At 43.0% G+C, this 16,358-nt stretch overlaps 1 protein-coding gene and 1 non-coding gene across 4 annotated transcripts; both read right to left on the minus strand.

Annotated features, from left to right (window-relative positions):
- Nucleotides 1-505: 505 nt before the first annotated feature.
- LOC113119112 (cyclic AMP-dependent transcription factor ATF-6 beta-like) lies at nt 506-11,175 on the minus strand. Of its 3 annotated transcripts, none has more exons than XM_026288332.1 (17): nt 10,867-11,175; nt 10,160-10,227; nt 9,648-9,726; nt 9,075-9,134; nt 8,774-8,856; nt 8,502-8,646; nt 7,893-8,027; nt 6,900-7,024; nt 6,057-6,236; nt 5,911-5,987; nt 5,040-5,231; nt 4,863-4,964; nt 4,015-4,111; nt 3,532-3,602; nt 3,350-3,449; nt 3,180-3,264; nt 506-1,634 (listed from the first exon to the last, which is right to left on the minus strand). In XM_026288332.1, exons 1-17 carry the CDS (start codon nt 10,943-10,945, stop codon nt 1,396-1,398), a joined length of 1,917 nt encoding a protein of 638 aa, XP_026144117.1. In that variant the 5' UTR covers nt 10,946-11,175; the 3' UTR covers nt 506-1,395. The 3 variants fall into 3 exon arrangements, with proteins under 3 accessions (XP_026144117.1, XP_026144116.1, XP_026144115.1); XM_026288331.1 differs by having other exon boundaries at nt 3,532-3,599; nt 7,893-8,042; XM_026288330.1 differs by having other exon boundaries at nt 7,893-8,042.
- Nucleotides 11,176-13,916: 2,741 nt separating this feature from the next.
- On the minus strand, nt 13,917-13,988 carry trnap-ugg (transfer RNA proline (anticodon UGG)). Its single transcript has one exon. It is a non-coding gene; the product is annotated as a tRNA-Pro (tRNA).
- Between the last annotated feature and the right edge of the window lie 2,370 nt (nt 13,989-16,358).

Genomic DNA, 16,358 nt, shown 5'->3' on the forward strand with positions numbered 1-16,358 from the left:
GTGTTTCCACATTACAGTCTCGCTCTCTCTCCCTCACACACACACACACTGGTTCTTAAGGTTTATGGGAACTTTAATTAGGCATAACTGATGGACTGAAATCAGTTCTGAAATGAATAAATCCTTACCTAGTATGATCTCTAGCGCCTTTTTTCTGCAGGAAATCGAATCATGTTTTTCTACTTGTTTTCAGATAATTTGCATATGCAAACCTGGCAGAGAGGGAAGACTACAAGAAGAAAAAAAAACATGACACACTGAAACAACACTTATAAACTGTCTGACAGTAAAGAGAGAAACTGCACCCTGATATATAGATGTGTCAAATATTTCCATCAATTCTAAACCATTTTCATATTTCTGGTTATGATGGGGGAAATTAAGAGCAACTGAAGAGCCCAAGAGCAAGACAAAGGAGATTGACGATCATGTTTAATCGTGCTGAACGCTCTTCTCTTGCTTTCTCGTGGCTCCTCCAAAAGAAATGCTGCAGTCACTCACTACAAACTATTTATCAAATTTATTTTCTCTTCTACAAATAAAGACAGTAGTTCAAAATTCTCATACAGACCGGGAGAGAAAATGGGAAACACTTCCCTCAAGTGTTTCCCTAATGAAAGCTCATTTAAATAAAGTAAAAAAAAAAACAGGTTTACATTTCATACAACATCTCTCCATCACAGAAAACTGAAGCATGCAAGAGCAGGTCATCATGGGCCAGTTTCAGACACACAGATCATCATCATCATCATCATCACAGACGGACGGAGCTAGATTTGAACAGAAGCCATGAAGATCAGAGGCTATAAGAAACACATCTTCAATGAGAGAAAAGCAGTTCTGGCAAAGGACTCCGCTCTGCTTCTGAACACAAGACAACTGAACCGATATCAGCCGCTGGTACATCACAACTCCTTCACTAATCAAAACTAAGTATTTACAACAGTCCCTTGAGTTAAATGAGGCATGAGTGGAGACGTTAGCGGTTCGGGACACAAGCAGCCACACATTCAAGACGCAAGGAGATCCTGTGACAGCCTAAAATCTTATTATTTAGGTCAAAAATGATCTCTGCCATCAGGTTCAGTGACAAAAAGAGAAACCAGCAGCTTCATACTGGACCTGACAGAGCACAGTATATACATATGCAGAAATGCATGACTGTGATGGACAAGAATACATACAAAATCATTAAATTATTTTCAAATGTACATTTATAAATCACACATCCAATAGAAGCACATTGTTTTTAAATAATCTCAATAAAAATCTGTAAAAAAAAAGAATAATAATAATAAAAGAAAGAAAAAAAACAATGTATGTATAAAAAGTGACAGATGACAGCGGAACAAACACAGCCGCGCTAACAGGAGGAGAAGGAAGTGGAAAGAGGTCTCAGTGGGATCCGCTCTGGCTGATGAAGTAACCCGCGCTCCTCCGTCTCTGCAGGGGCTGGGGCCGGCTGCGCAGGGAGCTGTGGTTGCTGTGGTGGTGAGGGGGCGGGGCAGGGGGCGGGGCTCTGAGGGAGGGCGGGACTACAGACGACTTGATTGGGATGATCCGGGTATCCATCACCTCACAGTCCACCTGCATCATCATCTCATAGCCGCCCTGAGACGAGTTATACACCGAATCTACACACACGGGACACATTACTCATTCACTCACCCTCACGTCATTCCAAACAACACTCAACTAGAGCTGCATCACGATCCTGGACACTTTTCATTTTCTTGCATTGGTAACAATTTCAGATGTCAAGAGTTTCAGAAGTTTTTCCTTAAATCAAACCATTTTCTGCCGAGTGGTTAAACTGATCAACCTGGCAACCGTGCGCATGTGATTTCTCTGCCAACATGTGAACATGTGTTCAGTGACCTCTGCGGAGAGATTCTGCTCAAACAGCAGCGTTTCGTAGCCAGTCTGTTTGCTTTCACACAGACCTTTGTGCGGTTTACCACACACAAATTCAATGACAATCTATGTGGTTAATAAACTTGATCCATGTTTTTAGGAAGATGATCAAGATCAAGGGCCCTACTTTCAGGATCTAAGTGTACAGTCTAAAGCACACGGTGCAGGTGCACTTAAGGCATGTCCAAATCCTCTTTTGCTAGTTTGACTTCATGAGTAATGGGTGTAATGTGCAATAAACCTGAACTCAGAGCGTCATCTCCCAGTTGCACTCGTGCCATGACGGATTCACTATTTACATTTGACTGAATGCTTCTCCATCTATCCTTTCATTTTTAATATCTGGCTTGTTTGTGTGTGCTGCTGCGTCTGTAATAACCTGTCTATATGAAATCATTTACATTTTGCAGATTCTGAAAGGTGGATGTAAAGGTTTTCCATTCCTGGATTCTGATTGGTCAGCAGCAGTGTTTTATTGCCGATACAGCACAGTTATGAGCACTTCACCCAACGGTTCTGTGGATCACTCTACTAAACGCTTCTCAAGCCCACATATGCTGCCTACACTTTCCCCAAGAGAGGAGGGATATTTCTGTAGTTATTCGTTTTCTGTTTCAGGTATGATTCTGTATGTCTATCAGTTTATAATGTAAAACTCGCACCGGGCAGCGAATCGCTCTGTTTTAAAACTCAAAGACTGAAAACAGACATTTCCTCATGCTAAAAGACAAGTAAATGTATGTGTGAGAAAATATCACATATGGTGTTCAAATAAATGACACCGCGGATGATAGAGCTCCTATTCTCGGTTTTTATTTAAGCTTTAGATGAGGCATGTTCAGAATACTCTTGCGGTTTACGCTTGCTGTCAGGAACTATTTTTTAGCAGAAGGACAGCATTTAACGAACTTGCTTGGAAACAAGGTAACATTTCAATACATACATTTCTGGTTAATGTTTTTTATTGGTGGTAACGGTTTTATAAAAGCGTTAATGTACTCCAGGCCGTGCTGGATCACGACTGAAGGAGATGCAGTCACTCCGCCTCACCCTGTGCCTAACATCACCCCTAGACGGGATTTATTCACCATACAGGGGTGCGTTTCCCAAAACCTGTTAGCAACTTAGTTGGTTGGCAATGGGAAATTGCATTGCAACCAACAAAGTTGATAACTTAGTTTGCAACCATGGTTTTGGGAAACGCACGCCAGCACGTTCTGGAGTACATTATTGCTTTCTTATGCAGCTGAAATGACTAAACTCACCGTTGATGGCCATGGCAGGCATGACCAGAGACATCTTGGGCCGAGTGGTTTTATTGTGGCTGATGGCGGGTAACAGCAGGTGATCCTGCAGGAGTCAGGGATGAGAGAGAGAGTGAGAGAGAGAGAGCGAGAGATGAGCGTGTCTGTGTGTGCTCCTCCGGCTCTCTTACCCGTCTGAATGACACCACATAGAAAGTGTCCTCGCGCCGGTCGATAGCGTCCAGGAAGTCGTCGTGGCTGATCTCGGGCCCGGGCAGCACCTGCAGCTGACTGCCAGGACACACCAGGAACATATGAATCACACTGAACATTTGCAGCACCCGTTTCACTCCGAGGCGCGCTCTGTGCTCACCTTTCGATGGAGCGATGAGCCTGAACTGGAAGGTACCTGGAGAAGTTGGTCTTTCTGTGCGGAGCTTTCTGCTGATGAGAGGGAAACACGTGTGGTCTAGTGCTGCCATCGCATCCAAAATAAAAGGTTTTGTTCATATACTGTGCGTGTGCATACTGTGTATATGTATTATGTATATATAGATACATTTTGAAAATATTTACATACATAATTTATATCACGTATAAACATTTAATATAAAAACATTATATAAAATATAAATGCATGTGTATATCTACATAATACACACACAGTGCACACACATTGTGTAAACAATAACTTTGCGATTGAGATCATAAACACAGCACTGATGTGTCACTGTGGGGCAGCTCATCTCTGGAGCATGCACCAAACGCTGCTCTACTTCCTGAACCGCTCTGGACTGTGAGGCTTTGAGGGGATTGAGGGGAGTCTGTATGATACCAGAAAGCTGTGGTCTCACACCTGAGCTATTTTAGTCTTCTTCACCCCCTTGGCCTTTCCATCAGACTTCCTGTTGATCTGATGGCGATGGACCCAGCCACGCAGCTCATCTGCCAACCTGACGCAGAAACAGAGAGAGTGAACCGATCTCAGATGTGACCGCTACAGGAGAATAAAATGTGCTGTCCCTTAAAAAGACTAGCAACAGGGAAATTAAGAAGAAAGAACTCAACACATTACTTCAAAAGTCTCAAAAGTCTGGTCACACCCACTCATTCTTTGGGATCATGATTTTAAAGAATAGTAATTTAATAAAAAAAAGATTTCATCTGTGTCCTGCAGCACAGAAGCAGAAATCATCTGTGTCATCAGTAGCACACGGAGCAATAGACAACAATACATTGTAGGAGTCAAAATGATCAATTTCTCTTTTAAGCCAAAAATCATTAGGATATTAAGTAAAGATCATGTTCATGAAGATATTTAGTAAAATTTCCTAGTATAAATTTATCAAAACTTCATGTTTGATTAGTAATATGCATTGCTAAGAATTCATCTGAACAACTTTAAAGATGATTTTCTCAATATTTAGATTTTTCTGCTCCCTCAGATTCCAGATTTTCAAATAGTTGTGTCTCAGACAGATATTGTCCTCCGAACAAACCACACATCACTGGAGAGATCATTTATTCAGCTTCAGATGATGCAGAAACATTTATAGAAATAAAAAAGGACCCTTAAAGCTGGTTTTGTGCTCCAGAGTCAGATATACGTAAGAATGGTAAACTCGGTCACTGGTAGTGTGATCAGAAGATTGATTTACTGTCTGGATAATGAATGATGTGTGTATGTGTCCAGGAAGCACTGACCTGACGGACTCGGAGCGGTTGAACTGTCTGCAGTCAGAGAAGTATCGGTCTATGTCCTCCAGGAGCAGGTCTTTGACGTCACTGAACACACCGCTCTGATTCCTGCAGGACGAACACGCCAGCTCTGAGTGAGTGTGTGTGTGTGTGTGTGTGTGTGACTCTGGACGGTCATCTCACCTGAACTGATACGAGGCAGCAGCTTTCTTGTCCAGCTCTCCTTTGCCCCAGCGCTCTTCTTCCTCTCGGTCTGTCCGTCTCTCGCTCGCTCGTCTCCGACTCGGCTCCTGAGACGTCTCAAACTCTAACAGACGTCTTCCTGTCAGCGGAGCAGCTTCCTGCAGTCCAGCGTCCAGCGTCCTGTCTCTCAAACTGCAGGAGAGACACAGCATGACACAAACGGCCGCTGATAAGGCTGACCGGCGGCTGACGCAGACCTCAGATTTATATATGAAACAAGACTTCAAACAACCTTTGTGGAAATAAAATATTAAGATCCACATCACGGGTGAAATGTTCCATCGTCATTCAGCCTAACAGTCGTATTGGTGTACAAATGAAATATGTTACTGAAGATGTATTATATTTTAAATAACTGAACACTTCTTGCTGAAAACTGGGTAAAACTAGTACTGTGACATATTATGGGGCTTGAAAATCCCTCTTGATCTTTGACCCATATGTGTGTCTGAATATGTCAAGCAGCCCAGTTATTCCAGCGATTCAGTCCAATACCGTTTCGTTTTCATCAGCAGTATTATTCCTCTTTTGCCGTGTTATAAGCCAGGCTTCGGATGCTTACACTTTTGCATTTGTGATCTTGTTTTCACCCTTTCCAAGAAGACAAATTAGTCTGTTTTGCTTACATCTATGCACCTTTTCATTTTAAGACCAAAGTAAATGATGGATTCATTATGAAATAATAATGAACACCAACATGTTCAACTTCTCTGGTTTCAGAAGCAAAGATCATTTGCTCAAAATTCCTGCTATTTGTGCGGCGCAGTATAAAGCAGGCTTTGACCTCTCTGTTTGGAGTGTGTTGGTGTACCTGACGGGGCCGAAGGTGATGAAGAGGAGCAGAGCCATCACACACAGCGCTCCCTTGTTGCTGCCGGACTCAGGGGTCTGTTTGGGATAGCACACAGTTAGACACAGCATGGAAAGCTCTGTAAGTGTGCAGTGTCAGCGTCTGACCTCTCTCCCGGCGAGCCGCAGCCGCAGCGCTTGGTTCTCTCTGCGCAGACGCTCGTTCTCCTGCTGCGCCTCCCGAAGCTGCGCCTCCAGGTTCTGCAGGTACTCCTTCTTCTTCTTGCGGCTCTGACAGGCCGACTCCCGGTTCTTGATCATACGCTGCTGCCTCTTCAAAACCTTCATCTGAGGAGCAGACGAGTGCATTCACCGTCACTGCATCAAAGGGTGATCGGTGACCCGCGCTGCTCAAACCAGTCAGAATAAGCAAACGGTGCCTAAAAATGGCTTTATTAAAATACCTTCAAAATGATGTGACTTGTTGGAATCAGACGCTTCAGGCGTTTGACGGCGCTAGAGTCAGCAGTGTTGATTTTAATATAAATGCTAAAGAGTTAAAGTCTTCTGTAGATCCAAATCAAAACCAAGCAATGTTGCATATTTTCCTCAATAATAATTACTTTACGATTAAATCACAGGAGAGCTTTTTATTGTTTTTATCTTTGTTGTTAAAAATAAGAGCAAAGATGCTTCTTAACTTTTCTTTCAATGTTTGATCAGCATTGAGACAGATCTATATGAAGAGACTAATAAAACTAAACGTTCATGTAAGACATAACGGATTATGTTTGTGTGAATCTCACCCAGACAGTTCACAATACTGTATCTTTCTACATTTACTTTATGTAATGCTTGGCAAATGTCAGTCAGCACGATGATTTTGTTTTCATCAGCGTGGCTTTGAAAATCATATTTCACGGTTTGGACTGGTGTCCACGTTCTCTCTTCTGAACAGAAATCCTGTTGGACAGCAAGCAGAAGATCTGATTATCTGATGAAGTCACTCACGTTGATGTCCGCGCAGCCGTGTCCGGGCAGACTGGACGCTGAGATGATGGGTTTACTGGGGCAGTGAGGCATGCTGGGAGACAGAGGCTCCATCTTAACAACAGCGGGAGCAGAGGCCAGACACACTGCAGGAGACAGACATAACATGTGCTTATCATTTCTGGCTCCCATCATGCTTTGCTTCAGAGTCTGTATGGATTAATTTAAATCGTCGTTTAAATTAATGATCAATTAATTGATTATTCGTTAATCTTAACGCTGCTAAATGCATCTATTGCAGCCACGCAGTGACCGGGATGACAGGATGACCTCTGTAAATGGTTTCGTGGTGCTCCTTTTTTAAGACAAAATTACAATGTTTTCAACTGACATTATGGCATTTATTAAAATAAAATTAAATATAATTGGTATTAATAAAAATGCCAGACATAACTGTGGTGCATGTGGCTGTGCTGCAGCAAAACACACTGTTGCTCACATTAAATGTTTTTATGTGATTATTATGACCAGTAATTAATTTGATCCTGCTGGATTCTGTTCTGGAAAATATCAGATTTATATAAACAGAAGATTTGTGCTCCTGTAAAATGAAGCAAACAAACAGAAAAGGCGGTCATCCTTTTCTTTCCATGAACTTACAGCGCATCGCCACACTTCTGTTTTAAATCCCTTATCTTAATTTATTATTTATTGATTGTGTTTATGGGCTGCAGGTTAACGTGTTAAATCAATATTCATTTCCACATGATTTACCTTTATTCAACAGCACTCTGTCCGTTGGCATTGAACTTTCAGCATCGTAACTTTGCAGACACGGTTTATGCTCAAACAGTGATATTACACACTAACTACTGTTAATAAACCACCCCTTTAAGAAGAGGCCGGACCAAAGCATGTCAAGACCATCTCTGTGAGCAGTCTTTGTGTCTGCTGCTGCAGTGATGGTCTCTCCGAGGCAGTGGTCTCCTCCTCTGGGAGGCGTTATGGTCTCACCATCTGGGACGGGGACAGGGAGCGGGACGCTCTGCAGGAGGAGAGCTGGGGCTGGACTGCTGCTCTGAGCCACACACACCGGTTTGGGCTGGATCAGAGGCTTACTGCACACAATACTGCTGGCCTTCAGCGTCGCAGCGGAGGAGAGCCCTGAACACACACACACACACACACACGCTAAACGTTAGCTCTGGTCATTACTGACAGAAGACATCACATTCAGTACACACACAAGAACCAATGACACGTGGCACCCAGAGGCTTGGCAGACAGTCTTCAGTGTGTGAATCTGAACAGACATCAAGTCAAACAAGCTTCTTTTAAGACACGGAGTCTAACAGCTCACTCTACGGAGACAATCAGATCAAATATTCCTCAAGTGCCTTCAGGGTTTTCATTTGCAGAACATTTATTTCCTGCAGCATTTGCTCTTGCAGAAGATTCAAATAAATCTGAGAGAACACGTCAGTCGAGAGGAACAGGAACAGAGACGGAGAGTCGTGTTACCCAGAACAGCCTCTGACACCGGAGAGAGTCACCGGTCCTGTTTGCTCACTCTAAACCTGCAGCGGCCAGTGTGTGTGTGTGTGTGTGTGTGTGTGAGCACACCTGTGCAGTGTGTGTCCAGGCTGCTGAGGGTGTGTGTGTGTGTGGTCCGGGGCTGATGTGGGGCGCTCACACTGGCCAGCGCTGGCAGCAGCACGTCTCCACACATGTGCGGTGGAGTGGGGGGGTTCTCACTCTTCACGGTCACCTGAGAACACACGTGAGGACAGGAAGAGTCCTGATGTTTGATCAGCTGCTCTGAAGACAGCACGAGCAAACACCACCAACGGCAGCAAGCAGAGATGCACACTCTTACTGTACACACACACACACACCTGAGGATCGGGGACAGAGGGGACGGAGCTGTCAGAGCCCAGAGACGACACAGGCGATGGAGGTTCGGTCTTCACCTGGAAAACTACAACACACACACACACACACACACCTTACTCATGCCTTCCACCAGAGCTTCATCTGAAACAAGACTGTGGCAAAACTCACGCTCTGAAAACCTAATCATCTACAGCCATTATAATGCATTAACGTATAATAATAATAATAATAATAATAATAATCCTGACCAGATCCTATTTACACACAACACGAGATGGTCAGCATGCAGACAGGGTCACTTACACATGTCCACTGGCAGAGGTTGTGTTATCGTCATGTCATGCTTCAGGACTGACGCTTCACCTACAGAGAGAGACACAGCACACACAGTGAGAGAGCAGGTATTCCTCATCAAATAGAGGAACACAGCCTGGGAGGCAGGGGCCGTTCCTGAGCATTTAATCATTAAACACTGATGTTTGCAGGTCAGAGTCCTTCTGGAAAACTGCACACGCTGCGTTCATCACAAACACATTACTGCATGTCCGAGTGTTCAACAGATTCATCACATAACCAAGTGAAGACATTTCTGAAGATAAACTCCAAGAATTTCATAAGAATGTTCCTGAGTGGAATTCCTGAAACATTCTCAAGTTTTGAATAAAAGGTGGCTCTTGCGGAGGATTGGTGGACTCGATCTGTTCATTATTCTGTGTGGTACAACCGTCCTGTTCATGGTGTTCATGAGCTAATAATGCCTGAGACTGTCATATTTAACAGCACAATTTTACGGGACTCTGTAGAGTGCTGTTGAATTTCTCTGATCTTCTAATACCGTCTCTGCTAATGAAGTGACATTATAAAGCAGTGTCCCACCTGTGGAGTTGTGCTCCAGGTTCTTCCAGGGTGAAGTAGGGTCATCAGGGTCCAGCGTGAGGACCAGGTCACTGTCCAGCTGACAGACAGACAGACACATTCAGAGCATCATCATTCACTTCTGGCAATAAGATGTAGTAGCTGTTGAGTCTATTTGTGACCCTGGAGATCTATATATGATCTGAAAGATTAATAAATCATCTCTCCAGTGATGTCTGGTTTGTTAGCAAGACGATATTTGTCTGAGACATAACTATTTGAAAATCTGGAATCTGAGGGAGCAAAAAATTGAGGAAATCATATTTAAAGTTGTCCAAATGAATACTTAGCCATGCATATTACTAATCAAAAAAAAAGTTTTGACATTTATGGTAATAAATGTACAAAATATCTCTGTGGAACACGATCTTTACTTAATACCCTAATGATTTTTGGCATTAATAAAATGTCTGTGTGTGTGTGTATGTGTATGCGTCCGTGTGTGTGTGTGTGTGTGTGTGTGGTGAACCTACCGATGTGTCATATTTCAGTTCTCCGGTGAAGTCCTCCTCCATATCCTCACACTGGTACAGACAGGCATCTGACGGACACAGACAGAGAGTGTAAGTGTGAGAGGAAGGGAACGGGATGCTAGAGAGCCAGAGGATGACCAGTGTACACATCCTTCTCACACATGTACACACACTGCTCTTCAAGCACAGAGCATGAACATCCTCACGGTCCTCAGTGTGTGAAGACATCTCAGAAACTACAGTCACAGCTGGGAAGGGTTTGAGGAAACAGAAGATGCTGGAAAACCAAAGCAAGAACTGCTCGAGACAAACAAGAAACTCACAACCTACTCTCACAACACAGTCGACTCACAGTTTTCAAGGCTATGTCACTGTTTCGTAAAGACTGCTAACGTTATTTGTTTTTGAGCGGAGCTGAAATTGAGTCTTGTGAGAGAGATCAGTCTCCTCCAGCTGCTGCTGCTTCGCTGTGGTTCAGGACACAGTCACTTCTCCAGCAGCTCCGTTTCCTTTGTCATATTCCTTACCACCAACTGTTTATTTTTAACGTCTTTCAATCTTTGAAATCAACATATAGAAGGGGAAATTGTATTTCTAGTCAAAGTGAGACACACGTGCACACTAGCAGCAGCCGGAACCGGAGTGACTCCGGTCCAGAGTCAGCGGAGCACCCCTCACACCGAGCCGGTAACGGTGATGTTACTCACCCCAGTCCGCGCTGGTCAGCAGGTTATCGGCGCAGAAGCGGCTGTCCAGCTCCGACAGCAGCAGCTCCGCGGTCATCATCTCGCTCTCAGACACACACACACACACACACTATCTCTCTCTCTCTATCAGTGGGAATCACAGAGGCTAGACCGATTCTACCCCGAGAGGCATCAGTCACTGAAGCACCGAAACCGTGAAGCAGAGCACTAAATCTGACCGATAGCTTTTGTTTATCGTTTTAGCTCGCCATTCCGCACATTCGCTCGACTGACATACACAGACAAGGAAACTAATTCCCTTAACAAGACCCGCCTCTTTGTTTTTTGATTAACCAATGGGAACGTAGGACAGAAGATTGGCACGGCGGTTGGCCTCTCGAAACCCAGAACGCATGATATTGGATGACCGCGATCCAAAGGTGTGGTTTCTCGCGGGAAGGCGGGTCTGTTCTGCTGCAGAAGCCAATCAAAACACGCTTTGGCGATTGACGGTATTATTGACCAATGAAGTTGTACAGAAAATGGACCTTCCAAACTGCGCTATTGTTCCCGTGTTATTGTTTTTGTGCCTAATATCTATTTTTGCAACAAAAAAGTATATGTATATTATTTTATTAGAATAGACTTTGAAGTCAGCAGCTGTTCATTAAATATAAAGATGTTTGTAGAAAGTTACTGATTGTGTAGCTCTTACAGCGGGTCATGTAAGGATGCCTCGATGGTCACGTGGAGTCGAGCGTGAGAACAGTGAGCCGGTGTACACCGGAGGACTCCCCCAAAACTGCATTCAGGGCACACCGAGAGGATGTGAGAACCTAGCGCACTTCCGACAGATGATTGCATGTCACTGCAGATCATATTGATCAGAAACCTGTGCAGTTTGTCGTGCAGTGGCAGTGATGAGAAAACAACAACAACAACCCTGCACCCTTGTCTATTTGCACAGTCACATATTCTCTCAGGAGCTGCCTCTTGAGTAAATACTTACTTCAAAACAACATGTGACACTTCAGCTTTATGGAAGTAATGGTAGTAGGTTGTCAGGTGCTTTTCTACCACTGTTTCATAAATAGTGAATTTAGACAGGACTCATTAAAATAATTACAACATGCATATTTCAAGTTAAGAATAGAAGAGCCGTGTTTCAGTTGTATACAGCAATGACTGGAAATTTTAACCATTTTATTAAAAAAATTAATTAAAATCTATAATACAAGAGTTAAAATGTTATATTTTCAGTGTCTAAATTTAACAACCACATCCTTATATGGAATCCTCAATCATATTCCGAATTAGTCAATTCGTGCAACCATGGTGAGCAACACTGCCAATAAAAGAATAAATTATGTTCAGTCACCGTTGTTCGTGTAAGCCAAATCTGCAAAGATTTACTGCAAGTCCTCTTCTCTTTCTTAATATGTATTAAACATATGATAACTGTGCATCATCTGTGCATATCTGAGCATCACTAAGCAACACCTGACAGCTCAAGCTGCAATCGAGCCTCCAAGGGAATAATGAAGACTCAACGAACAATAATCATGTGGCCATATTTGCCTGGCTAGACCAAGCCCAGTGTAACATGAAAGTGCCATCAAGCAACGAAGAAGACAAGAAAATAAAATTATAGGCTCTACAAATAATATCACATATTAATTGATATAAAGACTTTTTTAAAAATAAAATGTTACCCAAGTTATATTAGCCAGTGTAAGCACTTAGTTCCCTCAATTTATAAATTGTGTGCACGATTTAGCAAATGAAGAGAACGAATTAGTAAATTGTGCACACAATTTATTTATTTTTTCTTGCATGTCAAGTCTGAAGTGTGGCTAAACTTTGCAAAGTCAGAAGCTGAAAAAGCCAAGTGTAATATTTGTGGCAAGCTAATTTGCTGCAAAAGAGGTGTTACCAGAGGTGTCAAAATGTTTTGCAAAAAGAGACAGAATATGAATATATTTGATATCTACACACTGGAATAGAAAGTGGGGCTCAAATCGAATAAATAAAATTCAAATTATACCAAACCCTAATTAACTGTTACTTGTGTCGTGAGAAAGGTCTAGAAAAGCTCTTCATGCACAGAATATTGGAGGAAAAGTGGGGAGAGTGTTTTCACTCCAAAATTCATCCAAGTGATTTTTGCATTTTTATGTATTTAGCAGATGCTTTTATTCAAAGCAACTTACAGTGCATTCAGGCTAACATTTTTTACCTAACATGTGTTCCCTGGGAATCAAACCCACAACTTGCACTGCTAATGCAATGCTCTACCACTTGAGCCATAGGAACACAGTGATGATAGATGGATCTGTGGACTCTCATTGAAGAAGAGATGTGTACCTGAGAACTTAAATATGTCAAGGTTTCTGCCCAAACACCATAAACTTTACTGAAGAAGTAAGTAGCGTTATGTAGTGAAGACAAACGTGTGGCCATAGAGACCACAAGCTGCAGCAATGACTGGTGAAAGGAACCGTGTTTTTTTAAGAACTTGGGGAAACTGGTCTTACAGCATGTGCTGACTGGTTTTATTCCCATACGTGTTTAGGTTTCACCGTGTACACTGGTAAGTTGGGCATTTTCTCAAATATAGCACAGAATATCATCTGCTTTGACCAACTAAGGCATGGATTCCTGTTCCAAGAAGACACAGCTCCGCTGGGCACAAAACCCTATACACAGCAGGGACGCACTCCAGTGAAGTTCCTAGTCACTTGGCCAAGTTTCGGGACAGGAAATGTGCATCAGTATTGTTTTCGTCTGGCCTGTACAACACATCAAATTCACATGAGGTTGGGTGTTAGCCAGTGATCTCCAGTCACTGGCATTAACCTTTGCAGTGTTGAGAATGCATGTGATTGGATTATTATCATTACGTATGGTGAATTTGGCTCCATATAGGTATTCATGGAATTTATCCTTGACTGCAGAGTTCATTGAAAGAAATACCAATTGGTGATTAGGATATCTCTTCTCTGATTTGCTCATTTTTCTAATTGCACTGAAACTCAATGAGACAACAAAGCTTCAGGTTTTAACCTGACCAAGGGCTCATCCTGGATTTGAACCCAGGACCTCTCGCACCCAAAGCGAGAATCATACCCCTAGACCAACGAGCCTTCTGAACTGGGCTGCAGACTGGAGAAATGCTGATTTAATTCAAAGCCTAGCCCTTTTAGACTGGCATCTGCATGCAAGATGTAGGGTTTGTAGGAGTCTGCAAAGACTAAGGCAATAGTGAGACACTGATTAATTTGGCAAAAAACATCCATGCAAGACTGATTCCACCTGTCTCTGAAAGGTTCAGACAAACATAATACTTTGTGATGTCAGTAAGTGATCTGATAATTTGAACATATTTGGCTATTTGGCTATTTGGCTATTTGGCTATTTGGCTCACATTTGGGAAGTCGTGGCCTAATGGTTAGAGAGTCAGACTCGCAATCGAAGGGTTGTAGGTTCTAGTCTCGGGCCGGATGGAATTGTGGGTGGGGAGAGTGCATGTACAGCTCTCTCCCCACCTTCAACACCACGACTTAGGTGTCCTTAAGCAAGGCATCGAACCCCCAACTGCTCCCCGGGCGCCGCAGCATAAATGGCTGCCCACTGCTCCGGGTGTGTGCTCACAGTGTGTGTGTGTGTTCACTGCTCTGTGTGTGTGCATTTCGGATGGGTTAAATGCAGAGCACAAATTCTGAGTATGGGTCACCATACTTAGCTGAATGTCACTTCACTCACTCACTTCACTATGAAGCTACAGTAATAACCATAGAAATCCAGAAAAGATCTTAAGGACTAAAGGTTTGTAAGATGCAGTTTGGTGCTGACTTGTCATGGTTTGCCGCAGTGTTTTCAGATACTGTTTGTCAAATTACAATTTCAGACCAACTTTCTCTAATATTTCGATGAGGTCTTTCCAAAGATGGTCAGGTCATAGGACTCCAAGAAGGTTCATGTTTTAAACCGCCTTTTCCCTCAAGACATTGGAAAGTTGCTTGGTGCCATGTGGCATATGCTCAAACTGGTAAAAACCTAACAGGTGTATACAGGTGGTTTTATTCTTAACCTCTCTAGACATATAGATTAAGGACTGAAAAACATCTACTCCCTAACAGATCATGGGGAGTAGTACACTAATCTGTTACTGTAAGAGCATTACGTGTGTAAAATCTATGCACAATCTCACATTTGTACTTTTTCTTTCTGACTATAGGGGCTTTACGATTACTTAATGATGTGTGCTTCTGATAAGCTTCTGATGGTGTCCTGTCAATATCTGCTGGAGCCAAACCCCTGGAATCTTAAAATAGAGCCTTGGATCAGATAATTGAATTTGGTGTCCTGCTCCTTTTGCCAACCCAACATTGCACTGAAGTAGTGAGAACAAACCAGCTCTTTCTGACAGCTTCTGTCTCTATCTTTTGTTACCTTGTCTCAGGAATACAGGTTTTTCCAAAGACAATGAGGTTTGTATCGGTATCTACTGTCTTTGTGGCTAGAGTTTCAAGATGGCCACCAAGCTTTACAATCCAGGAGACAAAGACAAGGAACCAACATTTATGTCCAGAGTCTACACAATGTCCACCCCAGCACTTTCTTTACACAGCTGGATCAAGCTCATGAAAAGGTTTTTATTGGTGCCCAGAATAACCAGGGTTCGGTAACAAAAGCCAAGTATCTTAGACTTTCTCTCAATTCTTAACAGACTCCGACTCTGTACTTTTTATGAGACTTATTGTTTTCTCCATCTAATATGATTTTTTGAAGAATAGGAGGAGGAAAGAAGAACTGAGGGGAAACAGGATAATAATAATAATTCCTTACATTTATATAGTGCTTTTCTAGGCACTCAAACTCAGGGGATAACTCCTCATCCACCACCAGTGTGCAGCACCCATCTGGATGATGAGACGGTAGCCATATTGCGCCAGAACGCTCACCACACACCAGCTTACTGGTGGAGAGGAGACAGAGTGATGAAGCCAATCAGCAGATATGGGGATTGTTAGGAGGCCATGATGGTCAAAGACCAATGGGCGAATTCAGCCAGGATGCCGAGGTCACACCTGGGATTTTTAAGGACCACAGAGAGTCAGGACCTCGGTTTAACGTCTCATCCGAAGGACGGTGCTTGTTGACAGTATAGTGTCCCCATCACTACACTGGGGCGCTAGGACCCACACAGACCACAGGGTGAGCGCCCCCTGCTGACCTCACTATCAATCAATCAATCACCTTTATTTATATAGCGCTTTAAACAAAATACATTGCGTCAAAGCACTGAACAACATTCATTAGGAAAACAGTGTCTCAATAATGCAAAATGATAGTTAAAGGCAGTTCATCATTGAATTCAGTTATGTCATCTCTGTTCAGTTTAAATAGTGTGTTTTTATTTGCAATCAAGTCAATGATATCGCTGTAGATGAAGTGACCCCAACTAAGCAAGCCAGAGGCGACAGCGGCAAGGAACCGAAACTCCATCGGTG

The sequence above is a fragment of the Carassius auratus genome, chromosome 19, assembly GCF_003368295.1.
Source record: "Carassius auratus strain Wakin chromosome 19, ASM336829v1, whole genome shotgun sequence".
In the NCBI taxonomy this organism is placed as follows: Eukaryota; Metazoa; Chordata; class Actinopteri; order Cypriniformes; family Cyprinidae; genus Carassius; species Carassius auratus.

Bases quoted from the DNA above. Each gene is read 5' to 3' on its own strand.
- LOC113119112 (XM_026288330.1), bottom strand. From the start codon at position 10,945: ATGATGACCGCGGAGCTGCTGCTGTCGGAGCTGGACAGCCGCTTCTGC. The intron at 5,232-5,910 runs GTACACCAACAC...TCTCTCCTGCAG, and splicing joins ATCACCTTCGGCCCCGTCAG to TTTGAGAGACAGGACGCTGG. The intron at 3,265-3,349 runs GTAAGAGAGCCG...TGACTCCTGCAG, and splicing joins ATGTGGTGTCATTCAGACGG to GATCACCTGCTGTTACCCGC.